The sequence below is a fragment of the Urtica dioica genome, chromosome 9 (genome assembly GCF_054948205.1).
Source record: "Urtica dioica subsp. dioica isolate 48M chromosome 9, U.dioica_male_clone48M_v1_H2, whole genome shotgun sequence".
NCBI lineage: Eukaryota > Viridiplantae > Streptophyta > Magnoliopsida > Rosales > Urticaceae > Urtica > Urtica dioica.
Genome location: NC_142764.1, coordinates 12,743,577 through 12,767,667, shown reverse-complemented (window position 1 = coordinate 12,767,667; position 24,091 = coordinate 12,743,577). Strand labels below are relative to the sequence as shown.

The window sequence follows — 24,091 nt, the reverse complement described above, 5'->3', positions numbered from 1 at the left end:
TTATTGTGATACATAATAATTGGTATTCTTTGATACAAAAACAATCTAAGACCATATAATGTGCTTGATGCATTCAGTTTTTTGGAAGAGTAGGACATCACATACATTCAGATTTTTCGAAAAGTATGATATTATCTACATAAGAGACTAAGAAAAACTACCATTTTCTGTTGTACACTCTTACACCCTCAAGATTCATGTACTCAGTTCTTTTTGGGTAAAAAGAAGATGAACACAAACAAATCAGCTATATTGAAAAATTTAATTTTAATTTGGTTAATGTTTCAAATGTTTTAGTTAGTTATTCTCATTTATAAACTTACCCAAATACCTTATGCCGTCATTTTTTTGGTTTAATTTTAAAATAAAAATGGAAATTGGGATAATTAAAATCTACAAAATTAGGTAACTGCTTATTTAAAAATTGAAAATCGAGTCATTCTCATGTAAACAAAAACTGAGGAAAAAAACAAACAATGGCGAAGAAAATCCATTTTTGAAGTATACATAATTATTAGTCATAGAAAACAGTAACTATTAATAAAATTAACGAAAATTAACTATGATGAACTATACAAAAATTCAGAAGTTATAAAGCAAAGTATAACCTATCAATGTTAATTAACGAATATGTATACACAAATCTGAAGACAAAAAAACTCGAACACAATATAAACCAGCAAACCACTAACGTTAATTAACGAATATTTAAAGTAATTAAGTATACAAGATTCATAAGTAAAACCTGAGAAACTATGAAAAATAACGTTAATTTACGAATCTATAAAGTAACATCTAACTCCTACACTTGTACATTCGAAATTTTTTTTCTCTCTCACTCTCTAGATTTTTTAAAATCAATTTTCTCAAAAATGTTTGTTTTATTGTGTCAACTAAACTCTTGATGATTCAATCGAAACAAAATAAGAAAAGTTAGCCCACGCTTTTGTCCTTGTTTATTCAAAGAACAACTTGGAAGACATTGTGTCCATCATGGAAGTTTCAGCACTCAGAGATTTAGAATCCTTCATATCATTCCTCCGCTGCATGCTTAAAATAGTATTATATACATCTTTATAATTGTTGGCAATGATGCCCACAAGAAGAGTAGTAGTCATAACTTATATACATTTGATGTAATAAAGTCTTACGAAGACTCTTGCTTGCAACTGCTGAATAATTAATAAAGAGTTGAAACTTTCATTCATTATTCCTTATTTGTTTGAAGCTTTGTGATAAACCTTAGTCTTTAGTCCTTAAACAAACCTAACAACAAATGAAGAGTCAAATATAGATTTGCATGAACAAACTCTTCATGGTTTGCTTAAAAAAGTATATTCACAATCTATGGATCAAATGGCTATTGATCTCAGTATGATTGTTAGGAGAACCTATGATGTCTGGTTATGAGACATAGAGAGTTGGAGACTCTATAGTTCTTTCTAGGTACCTTCTGAAGATACTGAATCGACAAGTGCACTTCTAGAGACATTGTAAGAACAAAACCATTTAATCTCTTCTGTCTCAAAGTCACTATGTATGAATTGCATCATGCTTACCTCAATCCTGAAATGAGACATGTCATTTCATAGCTTACATACTCTCATTTGAGAAAGTCAGAGTTCTAGATTCACTATGTGATATAGACAAGACCTATTGATGAAGTACTAAGTTATGAAGATGTCATGAACAACTTTGTGAAGATCTCATAGATATAGAATTCATGTACAAGATTGCTGAAACGCAATGTATATCACCTCATGCTTTGTTTCTTGGAATGTGAATAAATGAACTGGCCAGTGTCCAAATTGAGTCATGACTCTTTTGGATGAATCAATGTGACTTGCTAGCTCCTCGTCAAATCATTGTTTCTAACTTATTCATAAGTGAGAAAAGAGTTGAGGAAATAACAACTAGAAGGGTAAAATGGTAATTTTATAAATCTCATCCAATTGATGATATTCATGAAGGATAAACATGGATAATATTCAATGGATCTACTCATCACAATTAAGTAGAATTTTGATTAGAAAACATATTCATTTGAACCGAGAGATTTTCAGTGTCAACTCTTAAGTGGAGTCAGTTAACATTAAGATAGAACTTGTAAAAGGTTTGTGAACTTTTGTGTCTAAGCATGCTAGCTCAAGCTTTGTTCATTTGGATCCATGAAGTCACTACCACAAGTCATTAAAGTATGATTTGTTAAACGAGTAGCTAAGTCAAAACAAGTTCAAGTGTTGAACTAGACAAGTTTTACGAAAATCGTCTAAAGGGTAATTTTGTCCATAAAGACATAAGATGGTATAAATGTCCAAATAAGATTTTGGACATTGTCATACGATGACAATGTAGATGATCCACACGGCCAACATGGACATTTGGTCCTTGAGGATTGAATCTCATTTTATGGAATTTTATGTGAAAATTCTACATGGGCTTTTCTTATATTGTCAAGAACAAATAAAGAAACATCTAGAAGCATGTTCTAGATACTCAAAACTGTCCACCATCATAAGAGAAAGAGGGAATTATTTTGTGCATTGATGTATGTAGGTACTTGCCAAAAGGAAAAGAGGAAACATATTAATAGCACATGGCTATTTGAAGTGGGCGGCCAACTAGAGAAAAGAGGAAACTAATTTCCAACATTTGTATTTTGATAGGAATGGGAAATAAAGATTGTGCTCATGAATATGTGATATTCAATAGAAAAGAGGAAACTACCTCTTCAAGGCAATCCATCCTCCTATAAATACCACATCTCATTCACAATGTTGAACACACAAGTTTTTGAGATTGAGAGCTTCTCTCTCTAGAACTTGGCCGCCCACCCTCTCCATCTCTCTCTCTCTCTCTCTCTCTCTCTCTCTCTCTCTCTCTCTCTCTCTCTCTCTCTCTCTCTCTCTCTCTCTCTCTCTATCTCTCTATCTCTCTCTCTCTCTCTCTCTCTCTCTCTCTCTCTCTCTCTCTCTCTCTCTCTCTCTCTCTCTCTCTCTCTCTCTCTCTTCTTGCTCTTTTGTTTTGGCACCTAGGTCCTCATTAGACTTAGCTTTTGTATTAGCTATTTGGCTCTAAAACTAGTTCTTGAGTCATTGTGTTTAATAGTGCCCACACACTAAATCCTTTCTAAACTCAAAGACTCTAGTGGTAGAAATTATCGTGGTTACTCGGATCCAAGAAAACGCTAGGAGTCAAGCTAAGTGGGGAGACGAACGATTCAACCTTTCCAAAGGCTTCTCAACGGTCAAGCTTCAAACAAGGTTGGTACCGAGTGAAAACTCTATATAGTTTTTAAATTTTAAATTATATGCTCATGCACTTTGTCTAGGTAGTAAAATCGTTTTACGTGTTTAAAAGAATTTTTTATATTCTGCTGCTTGCTAGAAGCGATAAATTATTCTTAATCCTAGATCTATTCCAACAAAAGGTACCAAAGCTATGGTCAAAGTTTAATCATGTGCATGTAATTTCAACTATGAGTATGAAAATTGTTTTCTTAATTTTACTCGGGTAATGAATTTGTAGAATTGTTTTTTAGATTTTTTTTTAATTTATTGCTCGGGCCTTTAAATTAAAATGAATATTGATTTTCTACACTATTGGGGTGATATTAAAATACATTAGAATCAGTTCTAAGAGTTTTTAATTTTTTCATAATCAAAATCGTGTTTTGAGAAGTTTGAGAATTTCGGGTAATTTTATGAAGTAGTAATATTGTCTTGCTAGCTTTATTTATTTACTCGCTTGTTTTATGTTTTTTGTTACTTTTTTTGTGATATACTATTACCTTGTTAATAAAACACATCAATAGGACTTAAAAACTCAATAAAACATTTTGTTACACTTAATTCTTTTACATTTTTGTCCTCGGCCGATTTTCTGTCCAAAATTCATTGAGCTTAACAATGCCTCTCGGTAAAACGAGTGCATCTCTCTGTTCAAAACTCGGATTCGAATGGTTCTTCAACCAATTTAAAGGCCTGTGAGTCTACTTTCCAAATCATTTAGAATTATCTTAATTGGACACCAGAGCCGCCGTCTATGGCGATTTTACTCCGAGGTGCTTGCAGTCCGGGATTCCAGAATTTCTAAAAATTTTGGATTCCGGATCCCGGATCCCATTCCAAGAGTTCTAGAACTTAAATGGAAAAATTTCCTTGAGAAAAAATGTTTTTCCAAGTATAATAAACATAATGTAAGATTGTAAAGTTTTGATTTTTTTGAATATTTACTTGAAATTGAGATTTTATAAAAACTAGTTTGAATTTTGAAAAATTGTTTTCACTTTCAAACTTGAAAATGTTTTTTCATCCAAATCAAATATGTTTTCAAAATGTTTTCAAAACTATGTCTATATCACTTATGTTCAAAATTTATTGCTCTTGAAAATTTAAGTGGGAGGTCTCCTCGAAGACTAATTGGCAAGAAGATGTGCAATCTCAAATTTCAAGTGTTCGAGTGAGTTAGAAGTTCACACTTCTCTCATGCATTTTCCCTAGTAGAAAATAGGAAATATTTGAGTGTGTACCTTGTGCCTTTATGCACTAACACTGCTCTCCCTTGAAACATGTCGATCTAAGAATCAATTTCTAGAATTCCACTCTATCTCTCTATACACTAGGAAATATGTTTCCAAACATATAAAGACGATGTGCCAATTCTAAAAACTAAGTGGGAGGGTTATACTTGTTGTTTGCAACCCACGATCCCTAACCGTAGTGAAAAGTCCAATTGTCGCCAGACTAAGAGTCACCCTCGTGGCCCTCTTTTAAATGAGAGTACTCAACGGTGCTTTGCTCTGATCATTGCTATAAGAGCTACGTCCGAGAGTGAAATGATGAGACAAGGCCTCCCTTCGGTGGATTATTTTCAAAGTAGATCTCATGGACTAAGTGGTTGGTTACACACTTAGACTCAATCCCTAGTAAACCTCCTTCGAGGCCCTGCAAAAGGATAAGAGTGATCAAACTTTTTTACAAGGTGGCTAATCAAAATTGATGTATTGACATCTTGGCTGTGCATTAATGATGAGTCATTTACTTATGAAAGGAGATTATTTTCAGCCTTCCCTCGAAGGAGTAAAGTATCAATATTTCGTTCATAACACCTTTGGATTTTTCCTGTCTTGTTCATTCTAAAAACTTAAACAAACTTAAATCCTAAACTTGTTTCAACTTACCTTCGGCAAAATGTCTCTCAACCATCATTTCCTCAAACAAACTCGAAGGCGAAAACTACATTGATTGGAAACGTAACCTCGACATCGTCCTTACCGTTGACAAGCACAAGTGGGTACTCACCACCCCGTGTCCTCCTCAGACGAATGAATTCGACTCAAGAGGACAAGGACGCCATGGCGGCCAGGCTCCGTTCCGATGAGATTGCGAGGTGCTATGTCTTAGCATCTATGAACAATGTGCTCCAGCAGCAGCATCGTGACATTGAGACAGCCGTTGACATGCTCTATAATCTCCATGAGATGTTTGGAGGGCAAGGGCTTCAGGCCAGACAGCAAAAATCCCGACCAATTTTTCGAGAGTGTTTGGCTGTGCAGTCTTCCCACACTTGCATCCTTACACACTCACAAACTTGATTTTAGGTCCTCAAAGTGTGTCTTCCTTGGTTATAGTCCATCTCATAAAGGGTACAATTGTTTGTCGTCCTAAGGTCGTGTTTACATCACTAGGAATTCTATTTTCCATGAAGATGAATTCTCTTATGTTGAGTTGTTTGGGTCTAAACTTGCACCAAGGTCTGATGTCAGTCCTCAGGTAGAGCCTGGTTGTCATTTTTGTCCAAATTCTGTGTTAGTTCCATGTGACATCGATGTGGCCAATCTCAACACCGGCACTATTCCCATTGATCAGCCCCCTGGTGATGATTCATCACACTTCTCAGCCACCACACAGCCAGAACTAACCAGTGATCCACAAACCGACATCTCTCCTAGTTCACAGCAGTCTCAACCTATAATCACAGCCCTGGAACCACAAACAACCACTATTCCCATAGTCACAAATGGCCACTCCCACACAGCCATTGTCTCGTACAATCCCTCTTCATTACCTGTCAACCCATCGGTTCAAATCCATAAAGTCCCTGACTCCAATTATACACATTCCATGACAACAAGGTCAAAGGTTGGGGTGGGTTTGGTGTTCAACCTCAGCAGACATCCCCTCTCTATCGACCCAGGTCCCTCTGAACCTACCTCAATACCTATTGCTTTGGCTAATCCTTAATGGTTGTCTGCTATGAAGTCAGAATTGAATGCCCTGCACAAAAATGACACATGGGACTTGATACCTTTCTCTCCAACCTTCAACATTGTTGGTAACAAATGGGTTTTCAAGTTCAAGTATAAGGCTGATGGGACTTTTCATCGACACAAAGCTCGCCTTGTAGCGAAGGGTTATACTCAGACTCCAGGTGTTGATTTCTCGGAAACATTCAGCCATATAGTCAAGCCGTCTACGGTTCGAGTTGTTTTGACACTTGCTGTGCAACGTGGGTGGCGTATTCGTCAACTCGACGTTGACAACGCCTTTCTCAATGGGATTCTCACAGAGGATGTGTACATGTGGCAACCGGAGGGCTTTCTGGACCCTCTACGTCCCAACCACGTCTGCAAGCTGAAGAAGGCCCTCTATGGCCTCAAGCAAGCGCCGCGTGCATGGTTCGAGCTTTTGCGCAGTGTTCTCCTTGGCTGGAACTTCTACAACTCAAAGTCTGACTCTTCGCTATTCATCTACACCAACAACGGTGTGGTCATCATGTTCCTGGTCTATGTAGACGACATTCTCGTCACATGAAATGATGACAAGGCGATCTCCAGACTCATAGATGATCTTCATCACTGCTTTTTCACTCAAGCAGCTGAGTGATCTTCATTTTTTCCTTGGTGTTGAAGCTTTTCGTGACTCCACCATGTTGTACTTTCTCAATCCAAGTATGTCGCTGACCTGCTAAAAAGGACTGACATGACCACTGCCAAGCCCTTCTCCACGCCATTGGCTCCTAGTCAAACCCTGGTCAAGAGCGAGGGGGGAGAATGACTGATCCCACTCAGTACATGAGTGTTATAGGTGCTCTGCAATACTTGACGCTCACAAGGCCGGACATTGCTTACATAGTCAACAAGTTAAGTCAGTTTCTTCAAGCTCCAACTGAGGTTCACTGGCTCGCGTGCAAAAGAGTGCTGAGATATCTCAAGGGAACGATTACTCATGGCATTCATCTTCGGCCTTCGTCAACGTTCTCTCTCACATGCTTCGTCGATGCTGATTGGGCTGGATGTCCAGACGATCGCAGATCCACCATTGGCTATTGCGTCTTTCTAGGCGGATGTTTAGTGTCTTGGAGCTCAAGAAAGCAACATGTGGTTGCGAGGTCAAGTGCAGAGGCAGAATATCGCGCTCTTGCCCATGTAGCTGCTGAAGTACTGTGGATTAAGTCCATACTCAGTGAACTTAGCGTCAAGACAACTCAGGTACCAGTGGTGTGGTGTGATAATATAGGAGCAACTTCACTGGCAGCAAATCCGGTGGCTCATACACGTACAAAGCATATTGAGATAGATGTACACTTCGTGAGAGACATGGTGATGATGAATGAGATGGAAATTCGGTACGTGCCAACCCAAGATCAAATAGCAGACGTGCTAACCAAGGGTCTCTCAGTCAAGAAATTTTGTGCTCTAAAAGATAAGCTCAATGTGAAGGAGTCCCTATTTCGCTTGAGGGGGAGTGTTAGAGAGCCGTACACGTCAGCTAATGATCCATGCTGGACACGTCAGCCATGTGCTGAGTGGGCCGATCAGTTAGAGTTAGTTAGAGTCAGATGTACAATCAACATAATATATATATATGTAAATGTAACAGTAATTGGGTAATGAGAAATATATTCAGAGAGAGAGATTGAATTAATCCTCTCAAAAATTCTCAAATCCTCCATTGTGTGATTCTTCTCTGATTCAAATAATAACTTCTTTTCTTTTTTATGTCAATTTTTCTTTATGAATATGAGTCTCGTTCCGAGCATTTCAGTCCATTTGTAGGTTCTTAATGCGTGCACTAGTTAAAGATCTTACAAGACTTATAGTATTAGGGTTAGAGTGTAGCTTTTTATTTTGATTTTAGTGATTATCTTAGTTTATGGAGTCTACTTATTTTCTTAAACTTGTTATATTTTCCAAGCTATTCGTATGTGGGACTAGGACGGAGTTTAATATCCTGGTTAAGGTATTACGTATTAATTGATACAGTATATAAACTCTATAAATGTCTATTGTCCTTGCAAATGTTAGAAAATGAAAGGGAAAAATATAGGATCAACCTATAAGTATAACCCCTCTTTCTTCCAATTGGTTACAAACGAGTTAATAGTTCAACAAGAGATTTCAAGAAACTAGAATAAATGTTGACCAACTCATCTAGATATCGTACATGTGTAGTTAAAATGAGCAAACTTGTTTTTAGTTTTTTTTTTTTAGTTTCTTTTATTTTTTTTTATGATCAATGTCGATGATCATAAATATTGTGCTGCTTTTTATTATAGCTCTAGCTCTAGCTCTAGTACTTTCTCTTAATTTTTCTTTCAATCTGACTCTAAGTTCTGTCAGGTTATGAATTGATATCATTAAAATTCTACAGAATTTTAGAGTAGCTGAAGGGTGTTTATTAGCTTGGAACCCTTTGGCGTGTATCTCCATTTCCACAGCAAGAACGGTACATAAAGTTCATTGATTATCCTTACGATGAATATCTTGTCAAAATACAATGTATTATCTCACGTTGATTACCATCGTATAGTATAAAGATATTAATACAGTAAAGACATGGCTCAAAGGTTTTGGATATGCTAAAAAGATTTCCACAAATTGTATGGTTGAGAACCTGCTTAAGGACCTCTATTGTCCTCTTAAGATTCTTATCGAGTGTGGGATGTTTGCATGTTACAGCTATGGCTTGAGTCTACTTTATAAGCAAATCATGAGATACAAAGCCTTGGGGAGTTAGTTAAAGTGCATCTGTGAATTGAAAACATTAACATGGAAGACTGTTCTTTTCAAATGTCAGTATGATTGAAAGTTAATTATGAATCATAATGTGATTTGGCATGTAGTACCCATGTTCACTTTGGAAAAGCAAATACAGAAGAAAAGAAAAAGAAAATGTATAATGATTCAAGATTGACTAGAAGTGAAATGATTATATTTCAGCTCCAACAATATAGTGACTGAGCATGTACTAGGCTATGATATTTTTCTCCGTATCTTCTGGTTGATCTATCATCTGGTACGTTAAGGTTGGGCACGAATCCAAGTAGGACTTCAGTGTCGTTTTCTGATTTTGAAGACCCGAGAAACCGAACCGTAGGATTTACGAGGTTTCCAGTGGAGAGAAGTGGCAATCTCGCTCACGAGGACATTTTCAAGGATAATTTACTGGCCAGGAGTCTTGGAATGCACGCTTCGCGCTTTAAGACGTCGATACCGAAGATAAGGAAAAATCTGATGCAACTGAACTTCCAGAATTGGTAGGAGCAGAAGAATGGTTTATTTCAGACAAGCCGAATTTGGAACAATGATTCATTTGTCCCTGATGATGATGTTGCTCTAGGATAAAAGTTCGATACTGCTTAGTGAATCTGCTCCGCTAAATTTTCTTAGGCAGAGTTTTTGTTTTCGGTTACAAGGCTTCCAATTTTCCATGGACGACAGACCGAAGAGGATGAATGAGAAAATGAAGCCTTTTTTCATTGAGAGAGGTAATTTAGTGGTTTACTTTGAAGCGAGATAGTTGCAGAACAAGTAAGAAGATAAAATACAAACTTTCATTGAATTATTTCACACTAAAACTTCAAGATCAAACTATTTTACTGTTTTATTTTCTGCAAAATAGTACCCTATTTGACTGTAATCTTAATTATTCTATGAAGATTATTAGTCGTTATACTGTAAAGTTATATAAAGAAATAAACCAAGAACTGGTTTGCCCTAAGCTACACAGATTGAATATTTGATTTGAAGAGAAAATAACACAACACGAATACACAAGCGTTTATCCTGGTTCGGCAAATTGTCTACTTCCAGTATTTGGGGATTTTCACTATGTTTGAATATCAAAATACAATGATAAAGTCTTCTCTTCACACAGGTCTCTCAAGCACTCAAAATTATTTTTCAGTGTTTTCTGTGTCCCATTATGTTTCCAAATCTCGCTATCGTTCTCTCTCAATTCCCAATTTATAGGCCTTTGTATATTGGCTTACAAATCAATCATAACTCGCTGACGTGTCACTCAAGTAATCCAAAGTATAATCCAACGGTCAAAAAGAGTTTTCTGCAGCAGAATCAGTTTTAAACTTTTTAAACTCGTTGCACAAGTCCCACAATGTTGTGCCTTAAGTCTATATAAGCGATTGGATATGAGACCTACACAAAAACTCTCCATTGATCGACATATCCAAACTTTCGATTTCCAAAACGGGGAAACACGAGGTCATGAATAAGAGACCAATACCATGAGCCAGACCTTCTATTTATTCTTGCATTCATGACCTACAGCTCTACATACTTGATGGTGAATCCCATATAAAGCCCTAAGATATTAGTTTCTTCTCCAAAATACACAATCTAAAAAGTGACAAAATTTGCTGCTTTGAAACTACCTTGGTCATCACATAAACTCGATTTTCTTTAATTGAAATTTAATGTATTACAACTCTTCCTTAAATTCATATATCTCTAACATAGTGTATATGGACGTCAATCTTAACTCGCTATATCAGGTTGAATTTATTAGAAATTATCTTTCTCCGGTTACCAATGTGATTGCCTTTTTTAATAACATGTTGCGAGAAATTCAACTGAAAATCATAAAAATGACTAGATTTGACTCAATAAATCTTTTTCAATATAAACATGCTATTTATAGTTAAGTTAAAGGATACAATTGATATTTCTAGAGGTCGCATTTTAATTACAAGGATACATATGATATTTTCCATAAGTTCAATTGTCAAAATGTTAAAGAGAAATTTAAAATAAGGAGATAAAGTAAATTAGTCAAATTAAATTTGGTTATTTGCAAAATAGACATAGTTTTGAAACTTTAATATAAATAGTCAATAGGCCCATTAGATCTCTTAGAGATGACCAAAATGCCTTATATCATATTTGGAAAAATAATAATCAAAACCAATAAAATCTAATCAATTTTGAGCATAAAATAATAAGGCATTCACACTGCATTTAATAAAATAAATTAAAAAGGGAAACCAGAAAAATTGGAACTAATTATAACAAAAAATCGGGTTACATTTTTATAAAAGAAACACTTATATTTGTAAATAAAGTTAATAAACAAAGTAATAATTACAACCATTGATTTAGTTTTTAAAACACAGTGCAAACGAGTAATGTATAAACATTGCTGTTTGAATAAAAAGAAAGTAATTACACTCATTGACCCATTGATTTTGTTTATGAAGAAAAAAAAAATGATTGCATATATAAACAAACAAATGATTACGGGTCTTTCTAAAAAAACAAATGATTACGGATGAAATGGCCAGTTATAAATTACATCTAACATAAGATCATTTTGAGAAATTAACTCCAACCTCAAGAAGAAAGGACGACCGCCGAGGAGAGGCGGCGAGACATGAGAGCAAAATACATGACAGCGATGATGAAGGAGGCAAAGTGGAGAGGGGTGTTGTGATTTTGGTTTAAAGATGAATTTTGTTTGTCTTAGTACATCGATATAAAAGAGTTATAATATAGCATATTTAATTGCGTTCCGAGTGGAAACGCCACTCAAAGTTACGATAAACTACGGTATGCCACGTGATTGGGCGGACAAGTTTTAAATTGAACGCCATTAAAATTAGGGATGTTCATGAGAATTTCCAAACCAAATAACCCGATCATCCAAACCTTTGGGTTGATTTGATTTTTGATAGTCATGAGATTGAGTTGAACCAAACCAACTCGATGCTGTTTAATTATAAACTTTTTCTCACGAAAAACGAAAAATGTTATCATCAAGGTAAAATAAAAAAAATACACCACATGCTTTATGATTTCAAAATGAAAATATATACATTTTTAAATTAGTTAATTATTTTGTAGGTGTATATTTGTGCTTACAGTAGTTGGTAAAATGATAATACAAGTAGACTTGTTATGATACTAAAGACTATTTATATTAATTTCTACAACTCTTTTTTTTTTTTTTTTGGATTACTACATGGATTTTTCATGTTGTATAGATTTTTTATGGAGTATAAAATTTGAGATGAGACATGATTTATTTATTCTTAGTATGTGCATGGTTTTTATTGAATTTGATTCAACGATTTTATTTGTATTTTTGTTGTGAGAAATTAACTCGAACAAACCGACTTAAGTCACCCCATATAAACCAAACCAAACTAAACTAACCCGATAATTATCGGTTTGAATTGGTCTGATTTCGGTACTATAAATGATTTGGATTGGGTTATGAAGATACCAAAAATTTCGGGTCCAGTTCATGAAATGTAAAAACTCGAATAACTCAACCCGATGTACAAGCCTAATTAAAACTATGTCCAACCACATGTCAAGTTGTTGGTAAAAGTTGAGACGTGGTCGGGAAAATGAGTTTTAATGGTGTTCTATTTTTTTAACACCATTAAGCCTCTAACTAATCACGTGTCAAATAGTGATTGGGCGAATTTAGAGAAGTGTGTTGATTTTTAATGGCGTTCTAGATTTAAATGCCGTTAAAATATACCCAACCACCTGGCATTGCGTGGTTGAGCATTGGATATTTTAGTCTTTTACTTATTTGGCTGTATTAGGGTTATATACATAGATTATTGTATTTTCTCTATTACACTTTATTATTCAGGTACTCTTTTTTATTTTTTTTTTTCTGAATTCCTAAATCTTCGGTATTATAGGTCTTGTAATCTATTGGGTCCATTTCTAGATTACTCACGACACATTTATACTATTGTATCATTGATTACAAAGTGAGAGATGGACGAAACTAAAAGTAGTTTGAAGTACATTTACTTTTTCCTATAAAAATGAAAAAATTATCATACGAAAATTATTTAATTACAAATTTATCACTAAAGACTTTTTAGTAATGATTTAGTCACAAACTCGTAATTAAAGAATCTTAATATGATAAATTTTTCATTTTTATTGAAAAAAGTAAATATCCTCCAAATTACTTCTAGTTTTGACCATTTCTCTTACAAATCCTAACGTTTATTTCGTGATAAAGACTTGATCTCGTTATGAGCCGTTTAACTTCATACGTTAAATTCGCATTGCCTACTTTGAGTTGATATGGGCAACACTTCAGTTGATTTCTCTTATCATGGTTCCATGCGCTCAATGGGTCTGCTTATCTCATCTCTAGAAGCCCATTTTCATTGTTTACTAATATGGACGAAGTCCTGGACCGATAATAATAATAAAAAAATTGTTGGGGCACAATTTTTTTCCTACCTTTAACATACCCTCATCTGTTTGTATGCAATTGGGTTTTTCATAGGTTCACGGTTTGGTAAATCCATACAATTGATGCGGGCTTTTGATAACTTATCACTTTTAGATATTATTTAATTTAGTGGAAATCGCTTTTAGTTGCTGTTTTTTTTGTACTTTATCACAAAAATATTATGTTTAAAGCAAGGATCGAAATACCGTTACCGTTACCGTTCCGAGCTTTCGAATTTACTGGTAACCCCCGTACCGTAAAGGAATACCGGGAGAAGCACGGAAAAAAAAGGAAACCGGTACCGTTGAACTTACCGTTACCGTAGAATAATACCGTCAAATACCGTATTTACCGAGGGGAATTCAGAAAAGAAATATACAAAAAAACATACAAAGTACGTAGGATAAAATTCATAAAATTAAAAATAGTGTAGAATATTTCAACACAATACCAAATTACAAATACAACAAAAAGTAAGTTTAATAACCAAAATGATAAAGTTCAACACAATCCACCAAATACTATTGTTCAACAAATTCAACATAGGAGGGATACAAATGACTACTCAAAGCGACCGTATGCAACTTGAGCACCGCCGACATCACCAAATGAAGTGCCTCCAGCAGTAAAGGAACCTCCAGCCCGATATAAACCTCCACAACCTCCCCCTGATCCACCGTCACCTTCACCTCCATCTGCTCCGCTTGATCTACGGCTTGAACCTCCGCCATCTGAATCCGAACTGTCTCCGGATCCGCGTTGAGGTTGGACGTCCTCGTTAAGCACTCACTCCGGATCAACTCCAATCTCTCGAGCCGCTTCAGCTACCGTCGGATCCGGGTTCTAGTTGACGTCGTGTAATGTATAAACTTTTGTAAACGTTCGACTTGTGAATTTGAATAAAATAAACAAGATTTATTTTAAATCAAATTCTTGTTGCATGTGAGACGTCCTTAACTTTTAAATATCTTGAAAAAAAAGATAATATTTAAGGTCGACGAAATTTCGGAATAAGGATATTCGACTGAACTCGATATTATTTTCCGAATAAAATTATTCGGAACATACTCGGAGATTTAAAAATCTCGAGAGTTAAAATAAATTCCGAGATCCCTTAAATATATTCAGGATAACGGGAAATAATAATAATTTTCTCGGTTATTTTTCAAGATTATTTTTAATCAATTAAGGACAAGATTGTGAGATTTTATTTTAAAAGGACTTATGTGCAACGTTTTGAAAGACGAGATTGAAAGAAAAGAGTATAAGGGGGTCGTTTTGTGAGAAATGTGTCAGTTGTGGAGTGGGCCATTTGTCCCCTGTGTGGCTTAGTGAGAGATTGTCACGTGGATCTCTTTTTCTCTCCTTCCTTCTCTCTCGCCCACCTCACCCTTTCTTTCTCTTTCTTTTCTTTCTTCTTCTTTTCTTTTCTTCATCTCTTCTCCTTCTCTTCACCCGCGCGACCTGCAGAGGATAACACAGAGAAAAAAAAATCGCCCCATCCACTCCCTCTCTTCTCCTCTCATGCGCGAGCGCCGAGAGCCCAGCCGCGCGAGCACCGAGCGCCCCAGCCGCGCGAGCACCGAGCGCCTCGACCCCGCGAACGCCGAGACCCCGATCGCGCGAGCTCCTCTCTCATGTGCCGAGCATCGAGCGATAGACCCCGCGCGCGCGCCTCCGCTGGTTCGCGCGACCATCTGCCGCCACTGCTCCCTCACCTGGTTTCTCTGAGCCGCTCTGACCCGACGCGAGCCGCGCTGACCCGGACCGGGAAGTGGGAACCGGATTCCTACCCGGATCCCGGTCCGGTTCCCCCGGAACCACCAGAAACTTCCGGTTTTGGTGGTTCCGGTACCGGGGAGCTCAAAAAAGGGGGAACCGGACCGGTTCCCGTCCGGGATTTAAAACCTTACTTTAAAGCTTTAATTATGAAAATAGCTTTTGTTTTAAGTTGTAAATAATCACTTTTTTTAATTTTTATTGGTCTTTGAATTTAAAAAAAACTTGATTACTGTTTTGGACTCTATTTACTGTTTATAATTTAATTTAGAAGAAAAATAATTGTTTACTATTTAAAAAATAATTATTTTTTAAAGGATTTGAAATAACAATATTTTTGAAATATTACACTTAAAAATGTTATTTTTATAATTTTCAGTTTAATTTGTCATCGGGACACTTGATAAAACATACTGAGACATTTTTTAACATCAAATAAAAATATCCGATTTTTATATAAAAAAACACTCTAATTTCTTGATGTGCTGCCGGATTTTAAATAAGAAAAAGGGTTCGAAAAGTTAATATTCTAGTTGTCAATAACCACTAAAATCGGTTTTTGGCGGCCTTCTAAATCAATGATCGAAATACTGTTACCGTTTGGGGACTCAGATTTTGCTGGTATTCGAAGATAAGTCAGAGGAATACCGTGGAATTTTTTTTAAAAAAAAAAACTGTACCTTTGAGAATACTGTTATCGTCGAAGAATACCGTCAAATATCGTACTTATCGAGAGAAATGTAGTGAATAAATATTTTTAAAAAAATCGTACATAACATATGATAAAAATGGAAGAAGTCTACGATAATAGCTCAACAAAAATCCAACACAAACTTAATGACATAGCTCAATAAGCACAAAATCAAAATAATGATAATATTCATGTTAAAAATCAACTAATTATACATAAAATTTCATATTTTACAACTAATTTAACAACAAAAAAAAAAAAAAAACCTCAAAAACACATTCAAATCTAAACCCTATCTTCGGATGTAACAAAAAAATTGGATACAAACTCCAATTAAACACAATAATGAAGTTATAAACTAAAAATTTGAACTAAATTATAAAAGAACTAACGACAAATTTCGTGAATGACACTAAATATCATCATATTTTAAGAATTGTCGATATTTGACCACTTACCGGTAAGTTTCCGTCGGAATGCGTGAGCTAAAGACAATCGAAAAGTAGAAGGATTACTCGAAAAACGTCTGAAATCGGAACGATTTTCTCGAAATCCAAGAAAAATTTCGATTTCGTACATACCGATATCGGGATTCTCAAAGCAATAGATTTCGGTCCGATTTCTCACCGAAATCCGCGAAATTTCAATCCTTGTTTTAAACACTGCTTTAATCCGATGACGAAAAAAGAGCCTTAAACAAATTCTTAATCTAATTAACGCATTTTAATTGCAATTTTAAAACTAAATATGAAAGTCACGATGATAGTAATACGAGACACGACTATTTTCCATCGATGGCCTATATATGGCCTCCCTCATTTCAAAAATATTATAAACTTCGTCTTCCACACTAAACCTACTTAAAATAAATAAATAAAATTGCATTCTTCCGTAAGCGCATTGCTCGTTGCGAAATGCCTAGTGTCTGATCATCAGTCTCTGACGCAGACAGACTCGCGGAATAGAGACCCACCAAATCCAGCTGCGAGCCATTAATTTTACACATCTCTCTCACCAGAACAATACTATAAATACATATAAAATTAAATAAAAAGCGATGTTCTCAACTTCCGCAATAAAAGTCATCAACCACCACCGCTTCAAACCTCTCTACTTTTCTCGTTCTTCTTCGTCTTCCCTTCTACCTCTCGATCTCTCTCCCGCCACGGCCACTCGTTTTCTCTCTCCTCTGCACTCTCGTCTTTTCTCTTGTAAGCCATATTCAAATGTTTTTATGTGTATAACTATTAATGAATGAAGTGTAGGTTTTTATTTTTTTTTAATTGCCATGTATTTGAATTTGAGCTGTTGGAGATTGATTGCTGTTGTTCCTTGGTTATGTTCTTGTGTTTTTCATATGTAATTGGGCGTTGTTATCATTGTGACTAGTTATTGAAATTTCTATTTCTTGATTCAAATATGGTTGTACAGCGTTGCAATTTGGGTCATTCATGGAGGTTGTGAGAGCAGTAGCCAAGGAAGGGTCTGGTGGCCATGAAGGTGTCGCCATTAGAGCTGACCAGAAGAGTTATACCTACAAGGAACTCGTGGCCTCGGCGTTGAGGATATCGAGGCTGTTATTAGACACTAAATTGAGCTCTGTGAGTTTATTTTTTTAGTTGCTTATTGAAAAAGTTGTACCTTCTTGCCAAACTGAGCAGCAGAGACTTGTGTTGTATCTGCTTTTCGGTGACGAATTAAGTTTCGAGAAATATTTAAATTTGTAAGAAGTAATTTTATCGGCTATGAGTATGACTCTTAAGTTCTATAAATGAAATAATTCGGTCATCTAGACTTTCAGGGAACTGAAGCATAGCTAGTATGGTAAATTTTTCTATATTTCATATTATCCTTAAATTCGTGCTCTGGCCATGACATTCAGGAATTGGCTTTTTCTAAGGCGATAAATGGCGCGAAATGCAGTCATTTAGGCGGAGCTCGGATAGGAATTGTTGCTAAACCTTCAGCCGAATTCGTAGCTGGGATGCTCGGGACTTGGCTTAGTGGCGGTGTTGCAGTTCCTCTAGCACTGAGCCACCCAGAGGCTGAACTCTTGCATGTCGTGACCGATTCGGTGTGCCCTTGAACATTTGGTTCACACATAACTTTTTCTTTTATTTTACAGTCATTTTGATTTTTTTCTTATTAGTTGTCAGCAGCATTCAAGCTGTCGACCTGTTGGTAGATCTTACTATCGGGTTCACGGTTTTTGTATTTATTATTGTATGAGGGGAAGTGGTTGCTGCAGCTGATTATCATGAACATAACTTATTTTAGAATGGCTGTTTAGGTAAACTCTTGAATGAACTCTCCCATCGGATTAGAACTGATTATTAGTAGTAGCAGTATATATTTATTGAGTTTCTTAAAAGTATATGTTATATTTGAAATGTTTAACAGGATGCAAATTTTATTATTGGTACAGCATGACCTGGGAAGTTTTTTTAATTTTTATTATGTTTAGTAAGAAAATCTTATATATAATTTAGAATCAGTTTAACATTTATCTACTGGTTATCCAATTGTAGGACATATCCATGATCCTAAGTACAGAAGATCATCAAGAACTCATGAACAGCATTGCTGCAAAAACTGCAGCACAATTTTCTCTCATTCCACGTGTTACCAACAATCATTCACAGGAAGCCAAAGATGATCTTCAATCTGCAGAAATAGACATAGACAGGATCTTGCTTGGCATAGAAAACCCAGGTAAGGAGATACTTTCATATTTACAATTTTAATACATCTGCTTGAGTGAGTACTAGAGTGAATAACTTTTGCTGTATATTTGGGTGGTGCAGCTGAAAGTCCAGCGTTAATCGTTTATACTAGTGGAACTACAGGGAAACCCAAAGGGGTTGTGCACACACACAACAATATTACTGCGCAGGTGTGCAAGAACTTGCTACTACCAACTAGTTATTGCTAGTCAAAAAGAAACTAAATGCTGTAAAACTGAAGCTATTCAGTTAAACAAACATTTTTATTTTAACCCTTATGTCTTGCTCAATTCAGGTCCAAACACTGTCAAAAGCATGGGAGTATACACCTGCAGATCAATTTTTGCACTGCCTACCACTTCATCATATCCTTCTACTTAAATAAACACGAGGGAAAATATATTTTTTCTATGCCTTAGGCCCATTGTGATTGAACCCTTAACGAATAAGATACATGTTCATGGGCTTTTTAATGCTCTTCTTGCCCCTATCTATGCAGGCTCAACGGTAGTGCCTTATAACCTTCTTTGGCTCTTCATTTTCTTTTCCTCAGTGTTTGTATAGGCAAAATGTATGTTTTACATAATCACTAACATCATCTTGTGTGCTGTTGAAGGTAGAGTTCTTGCCAAAATTCAGTGTCAGAAATGTCTGGCAAAGATGGCGTGAATCGTATCCAGCCAATGGAGCTAAGTCTGATGAATGTATAACCGTGTTTACAGGAGTAAGTTCTAATATACATTTTAATTGAGCGGTGGTGAATACATCGCTACTTGCTAGCTGTATTTGCGTTTTTCTATTATAGCCACAGAAAAATGAAGTATTTAATATTTGTTGATCATAATTCATATCTATGTAAAAAAATGTGGATAGAATCCGGATGCTAACTTTGGCAGAAATAGAACTTGATTCGTGATTCAAGTATATGGATGGTGTCAAGATAATTCTTATCATCATGAACTTTTCGTGAGTGAAGGTGAAATAAAATCTTTGTTTTCTAGGTTCCAACAATGTATACCTGGTTGATACAAAGTTATGAAGCAATGGACGCCGAGCAGAAAGCAACCTCTGCCGCTGCTGCAAAACAGTTACGTCTAATGGTTAGTAGCCTAGAACTTCTTTCGATTGTTTGTTTTCATGGTGGATTACATGCTCATTTTCGTCGTACATTGAAAATAGCTAGCAGAAAGTTCTATATACTCCAACAATCTGTTACCGTAGGCGTGCATAGAACTCTTTTATTTTTCTTCTTTTTTGCTTAACAGAGTCAGTTTCTTTTTATTGAAACTAACAGCCCATACCTGTAGTTTTCATGCTCAGGTTCATTTTTCTTATTATTTTAGTGTCTTAAATTTAATAACACGTGACTGATTCTATACCATGGAACTTCATTATTTTTATATGTAGATGTGTGGTTCTTCTGCACTTCCCCGTCCTATCATGCAACAGTGGGAGGCCATCACAGGTCATCGTCTTTTGGAACGATATGGAATGACAGAAGTAAGCTACTCATTTCATAGTTGCGTCATTTGAGCAGGATAGCTTAATGATATATTAAAATTGAGCATAGTTGATTCACAGTAAATGTTAGTAAGATATGTATATGTTTTGATTCTTTTTTCAGTTTGTCATGTCCTTGTCAAATCCCTTGAGAGGAGAGAGGAAACCGGGCACTGTTGGAAAGCCATTTCCTGGTGTGGAGGTCAGTGAGCATATTTTTAGCAGCTTATGATCCCGAGGCTTTCTTTATTTTGTTATCCTCATGAATGCCTTTGTGCATTGCACGACTACAATGCGCTCTCATGCTAATAGGGAAATTTTATCGACAAGTATGGATGTATAGTTTAACTAAAAAGTGCCAAGGAACTCATATTTGTGACTGCACTGAAGGATTTTCTACAAAAAATATACAGCGAGTTCCGTTTCAGTTATCTTTACTTGTACTATGATATTTCTTTCTGGTAGACAAGGATTCTTTCAGATGGTGAAAGTGGAAACACGGCAGAGCAAGGTGAGCTTTGCATTAGGTGTCCATCACTGTTCAAGGAATATTGGAGACGTCCCGAGGTAATTTTAGTGTTATAGATTTCGAGACCACAGGAGGTTCCGGTCTATCGGGTTTATAAACCTGTCAAAAGTCTATCTTGGTAGGAGCAACATGGATGACCATTAAATATTATGTTTCTTTGATAGGCTACAAAGGAATCATTTACAGAAGATGGATTTTTCAAGACTGGGGATGCTGTTAAGGTTGACGAGGATGGATACTATGTCATTCTGGGCCGTAAGAAGATCACAAACTTAACTCATCATGCTTTTCTTCATCGATATAGCACAAAATTTCATTCAGGGGATGTGGGCTTGCATAATATAAAATTTGTGAAAACAGTCGATATTATTCACCGGTACTTGATATGCATATTTGATGCTTCATCAAATGAGATTTAGAGCACTATCCTGATTGGTGCTTTACTCTTTTGAATTTAACCAAGTTGTGAAAGTCCTGTTGATATGGACTGGCTCAGCCTGTTTTGAAATTTCTTATCTAATTGAGCTTTCTATTTTTCATCTTTGTATCAAATACAGGTACAAGTGCGGATATTATGAAGGTTGGTGGGTACAAGCTATCTGCATTAGAAATAGAGTCTGTACTTCTAGAGGTGAGGATCTATCTCCACCAAATTTTTCTCTGTCGATGAAATTGTTCTCTTAATATACTTTTTTTTTTGGACTACATTATCGATGAATGAGAGTAAAATGAAGTCCCTCCTTTTCGCAGCACCCTTCAATACAAGAGTGTTGCGTACTGGGCATACCAGACAAGGATTATGGTGAGATCATTGCTGCTATAATTGTTCAAAAGGGAGAAGAGGAAGAGTCGAGGACGGCCATAAGTTTAGAAGAGCTACGCAGTTGGGCTCAAGACAAACTTGCACCATACAAGGTTTTACCTAACCATTTTTACTTCTTCTAATCGACGATTACCAGAGTTTTTCTTCTACAACTTGTTAATCAAACAATATTCTTAATTTCCGGCGTGATTGATAGAGTTCCCGTCCTTTACTAGAACCACATTGTATATCGTAAGGAAAAGTTCTCATTCATTGTTGATTCCGAACCCATTTTGATCTCCCAAAAAAAAAAAAAAGAATGCTAATAAAGACCTGTTTATTGCTATGAATAACGAGTATATTATTGTCAATAATTTCTCTATTTTTTTCAGCTGCCAACCCGCCTTTTTCTGTGGGATTCAATACCCAGGAATGCAATGGGGAAGGTAAATCGCATTTTTTTTTTATATTTCCTTGATAATATGTGTTTGAGTGAGTTTCATGTTATTTATATTTCTTTGTTATTATGAAGGTGAACAAGAAGGAGCTAAAGAAAACACTGACAGCTTGACTAAAGATTTAATTGTACAGCAAGAAACGAGCGGAGGAAATTAAAGCTTTGCATCTGTATACTTCATAATTATATTCTCTCTTCAATAATAATGCTGAGTTATTTTCCATGAGCAGAAGGTAAGTAAGATGTCACTTATTGGACGAATTTCTGATTGAAACAACAAGCTCTAAATAATATTTGAGGAATTGGCAGCATAAATCATCAAACTCTTTCTCTGGACTCAGTTTGGTACTCAAACATCTTTTTTTTTACGGGAATAATCACTAAATTGTATTTCTAGTACCGACGTTACTCATTTTAACGATTTTTTTTACGGAAATCCACGTGTCTCAATCTAACACGTACCTTTCGGCGGAGTTGAGGCTGTGGGCCTCATTGGTGACCCGGAGGAGCCCACCGGCGACGTAACCAAAGTCGCCGGAAGCTGCGGCGGCGAACATGGAGCGGGGGTTGATCATCGACGGCCCTTGGAGCCACCGGTCTTGGACGAGGCTGTACCGCCACACGATCGGAACTCCGTCGTCTTCTTTGTCGGAGACCAGCAAGTGGGTCCCGGCGCAGAGCGTCTCCTTGATTGGGCGTCGCCGCCGTCCAAACAGAAAGCCGGGAGAGGGAAAGTCTGGTGCATAGTGCCGGCATCGAGATACGACGTCCCCGAAGACGAAGCCTCCAACGGATCCGCGGTGGCTCCTTTGTATTTGAGCTGGTCCAGTCCTTTCGACATCACTACGGGCACTACTTCGTTCTTGACCCTGATATCGGGCTTGCTCTGGAGCTCCTGAGCCAAGTTCCCGGGAGGGTGGTCCATCACCGCCGCCGTGTCCGCAAGGAACATGGTCGCCGAGCTTGGTGGTTTCTGTTGAGGGCGTTGGAGGGAGAGATTCGGTAGTTGTTGGTGGAGGGAGAGGAGGTGGAGCACGAGGGAGCGTCGCCGTCGGTGAGGCCCGAGTTGGCTCTCATCACCATCATCACCGGCTTCGAGAAGTTGTTGGCGTTCAGAAGCTTCTCGGTCGAGAAGCTCATGCTCGAGTTGCTGTTCATGGGCTGCGACAAAGGCAACGACAATGGCTGATTTCCCTATCAATTTTTTATTTATTTAAAATAATACTGATATTTTAGTGGGTAAGAAAAGTCACATGAAGTTGTTAGAAGAAAAAAAAAACCATTAATAATACTGAATATGTTTAATCATGGTAACAAAATGCTTTAGCCTTACTTCCGTAAAAAAAATCGTTAAAATGAGTAACGTCGGTACTAGAAATGCAGTTTAGTGATTATTCCCGTAAAAAAAAAAAAGTTTGAGTACCAAACTGAGTCCAGAGAAAGAGTTTGATGATTTATGCCGCCAATTCCTCATAATATTTTGATATATATTGGTAATCGGGTTTTAGATCATTTACATGGGTAAATATTCAGTATTTTTCCTGTCAACCCAGTTACTCAGAATAAATTTGTATCAACGCGACTAACCGTTATTGGTAATATCAACGAGAGACTCAATGTCACCGTTGATGATAGCATGTTTTTCTTTTTCTAAAACTTTCAACGTACATATGATGGGACATTATATTTTACATTTTTTAAAATAGGAAGAAACTATATAAAATAATAAAATAACTACCCTTAATTAAAATATAATGTAATTATTTAAATATTAAAAAAATACTTCAACTCATATCTATGTCTTTATAGCAAGACGCACTTTCTCATAAACCATTAGTATTTATTGGTGCATACCGTGCCACCATTAGTGGCCGTCACATAAACCAAAAAGAATGACCCAAAAATACAATAGAGTAGGTTTAGCGATACTAAAACTATGTGAACACGGTAGGTAGAAGCAACACTAACAAAAAACAACTATGGTGGGTGTTTGATAAGTGATTTTTATACACTTACTATGTTTTTAAGCTTGAAGCCAAGCGAATCTTTAGGTGTTTCGATATTTTATTGTAGTATTCTTATTTTACTAGGTGTTAAGAAAGATT

The 24,091-nt window shown here is 36.3% G+C and overlaps 1 protein-coding gene across 1 annotated transcript; it reads left to right on the top strand.

The window, feature by feature from the left end:
* Window positions 1-16,863: 16,863 nt before the first annotated feature.
* On the top strand, window positions 16,864-22,301 carry AAE13 (AMP-dependent synthetase and ligase family protein). Its single transcript, XM_089626994.1, has 17 exons — window positions 16,864-17,186; window positions 17,407-17,576; window positions 17,858-18,049; window positions 18,504-18,687; window positions 18,780-18,868; window positions 18,994-19,065; window positions 19,155-19,205; window positions 19,315-19,422; window positions 19,700-19,798; window positions 20,106-20,198; window positions 20,323-20,400; window positions 20,664-20,765; window positions 20,892-20,982; window positions 21,285-21,358; window positions 21,478-21,642; window positions 21,922-21,975; window positions 22,062-22,301. Exons 1-17 carry the CDS (start codon window positions 17,033-17,035, stop codon window positions 22,098-22,100), a joined length of 1,815 nt encoding a protein of 604 aa, XP_089483120.1. The 5' UTR covers window positions 16,864-17,032; the 3' UTR covers window positions 22,101-22,301.
* The last annotated feature ends 1,790 nt before the right edge of the window (window positions 22,302-24,091 follow it).

Bases quoted from the DNA above. Each gene is read 5' to 3' on its own strand.
- AAE13 (XM_089626994.1), top strand. From the start codon at position 17,033: ATGTTCTCAACTTCCGCAATAAAAGTCATCAACCACCACCGCTTCAAA. The intron at 20,766-20,891 runs GTAATTTTAGTG...TTTCTTTGATAG, and splicing joins AATATTGGAGACGTCCCGAG to GCTACAAAGGAATCATTTAC. The intron at 21,643-21,921 runs GTTTTACCTAAC...TATTTTTTTCAG, and splicing joins ACAAACTTGCACCATACAAG to CTGCCAACCCGCCTTTTTCT.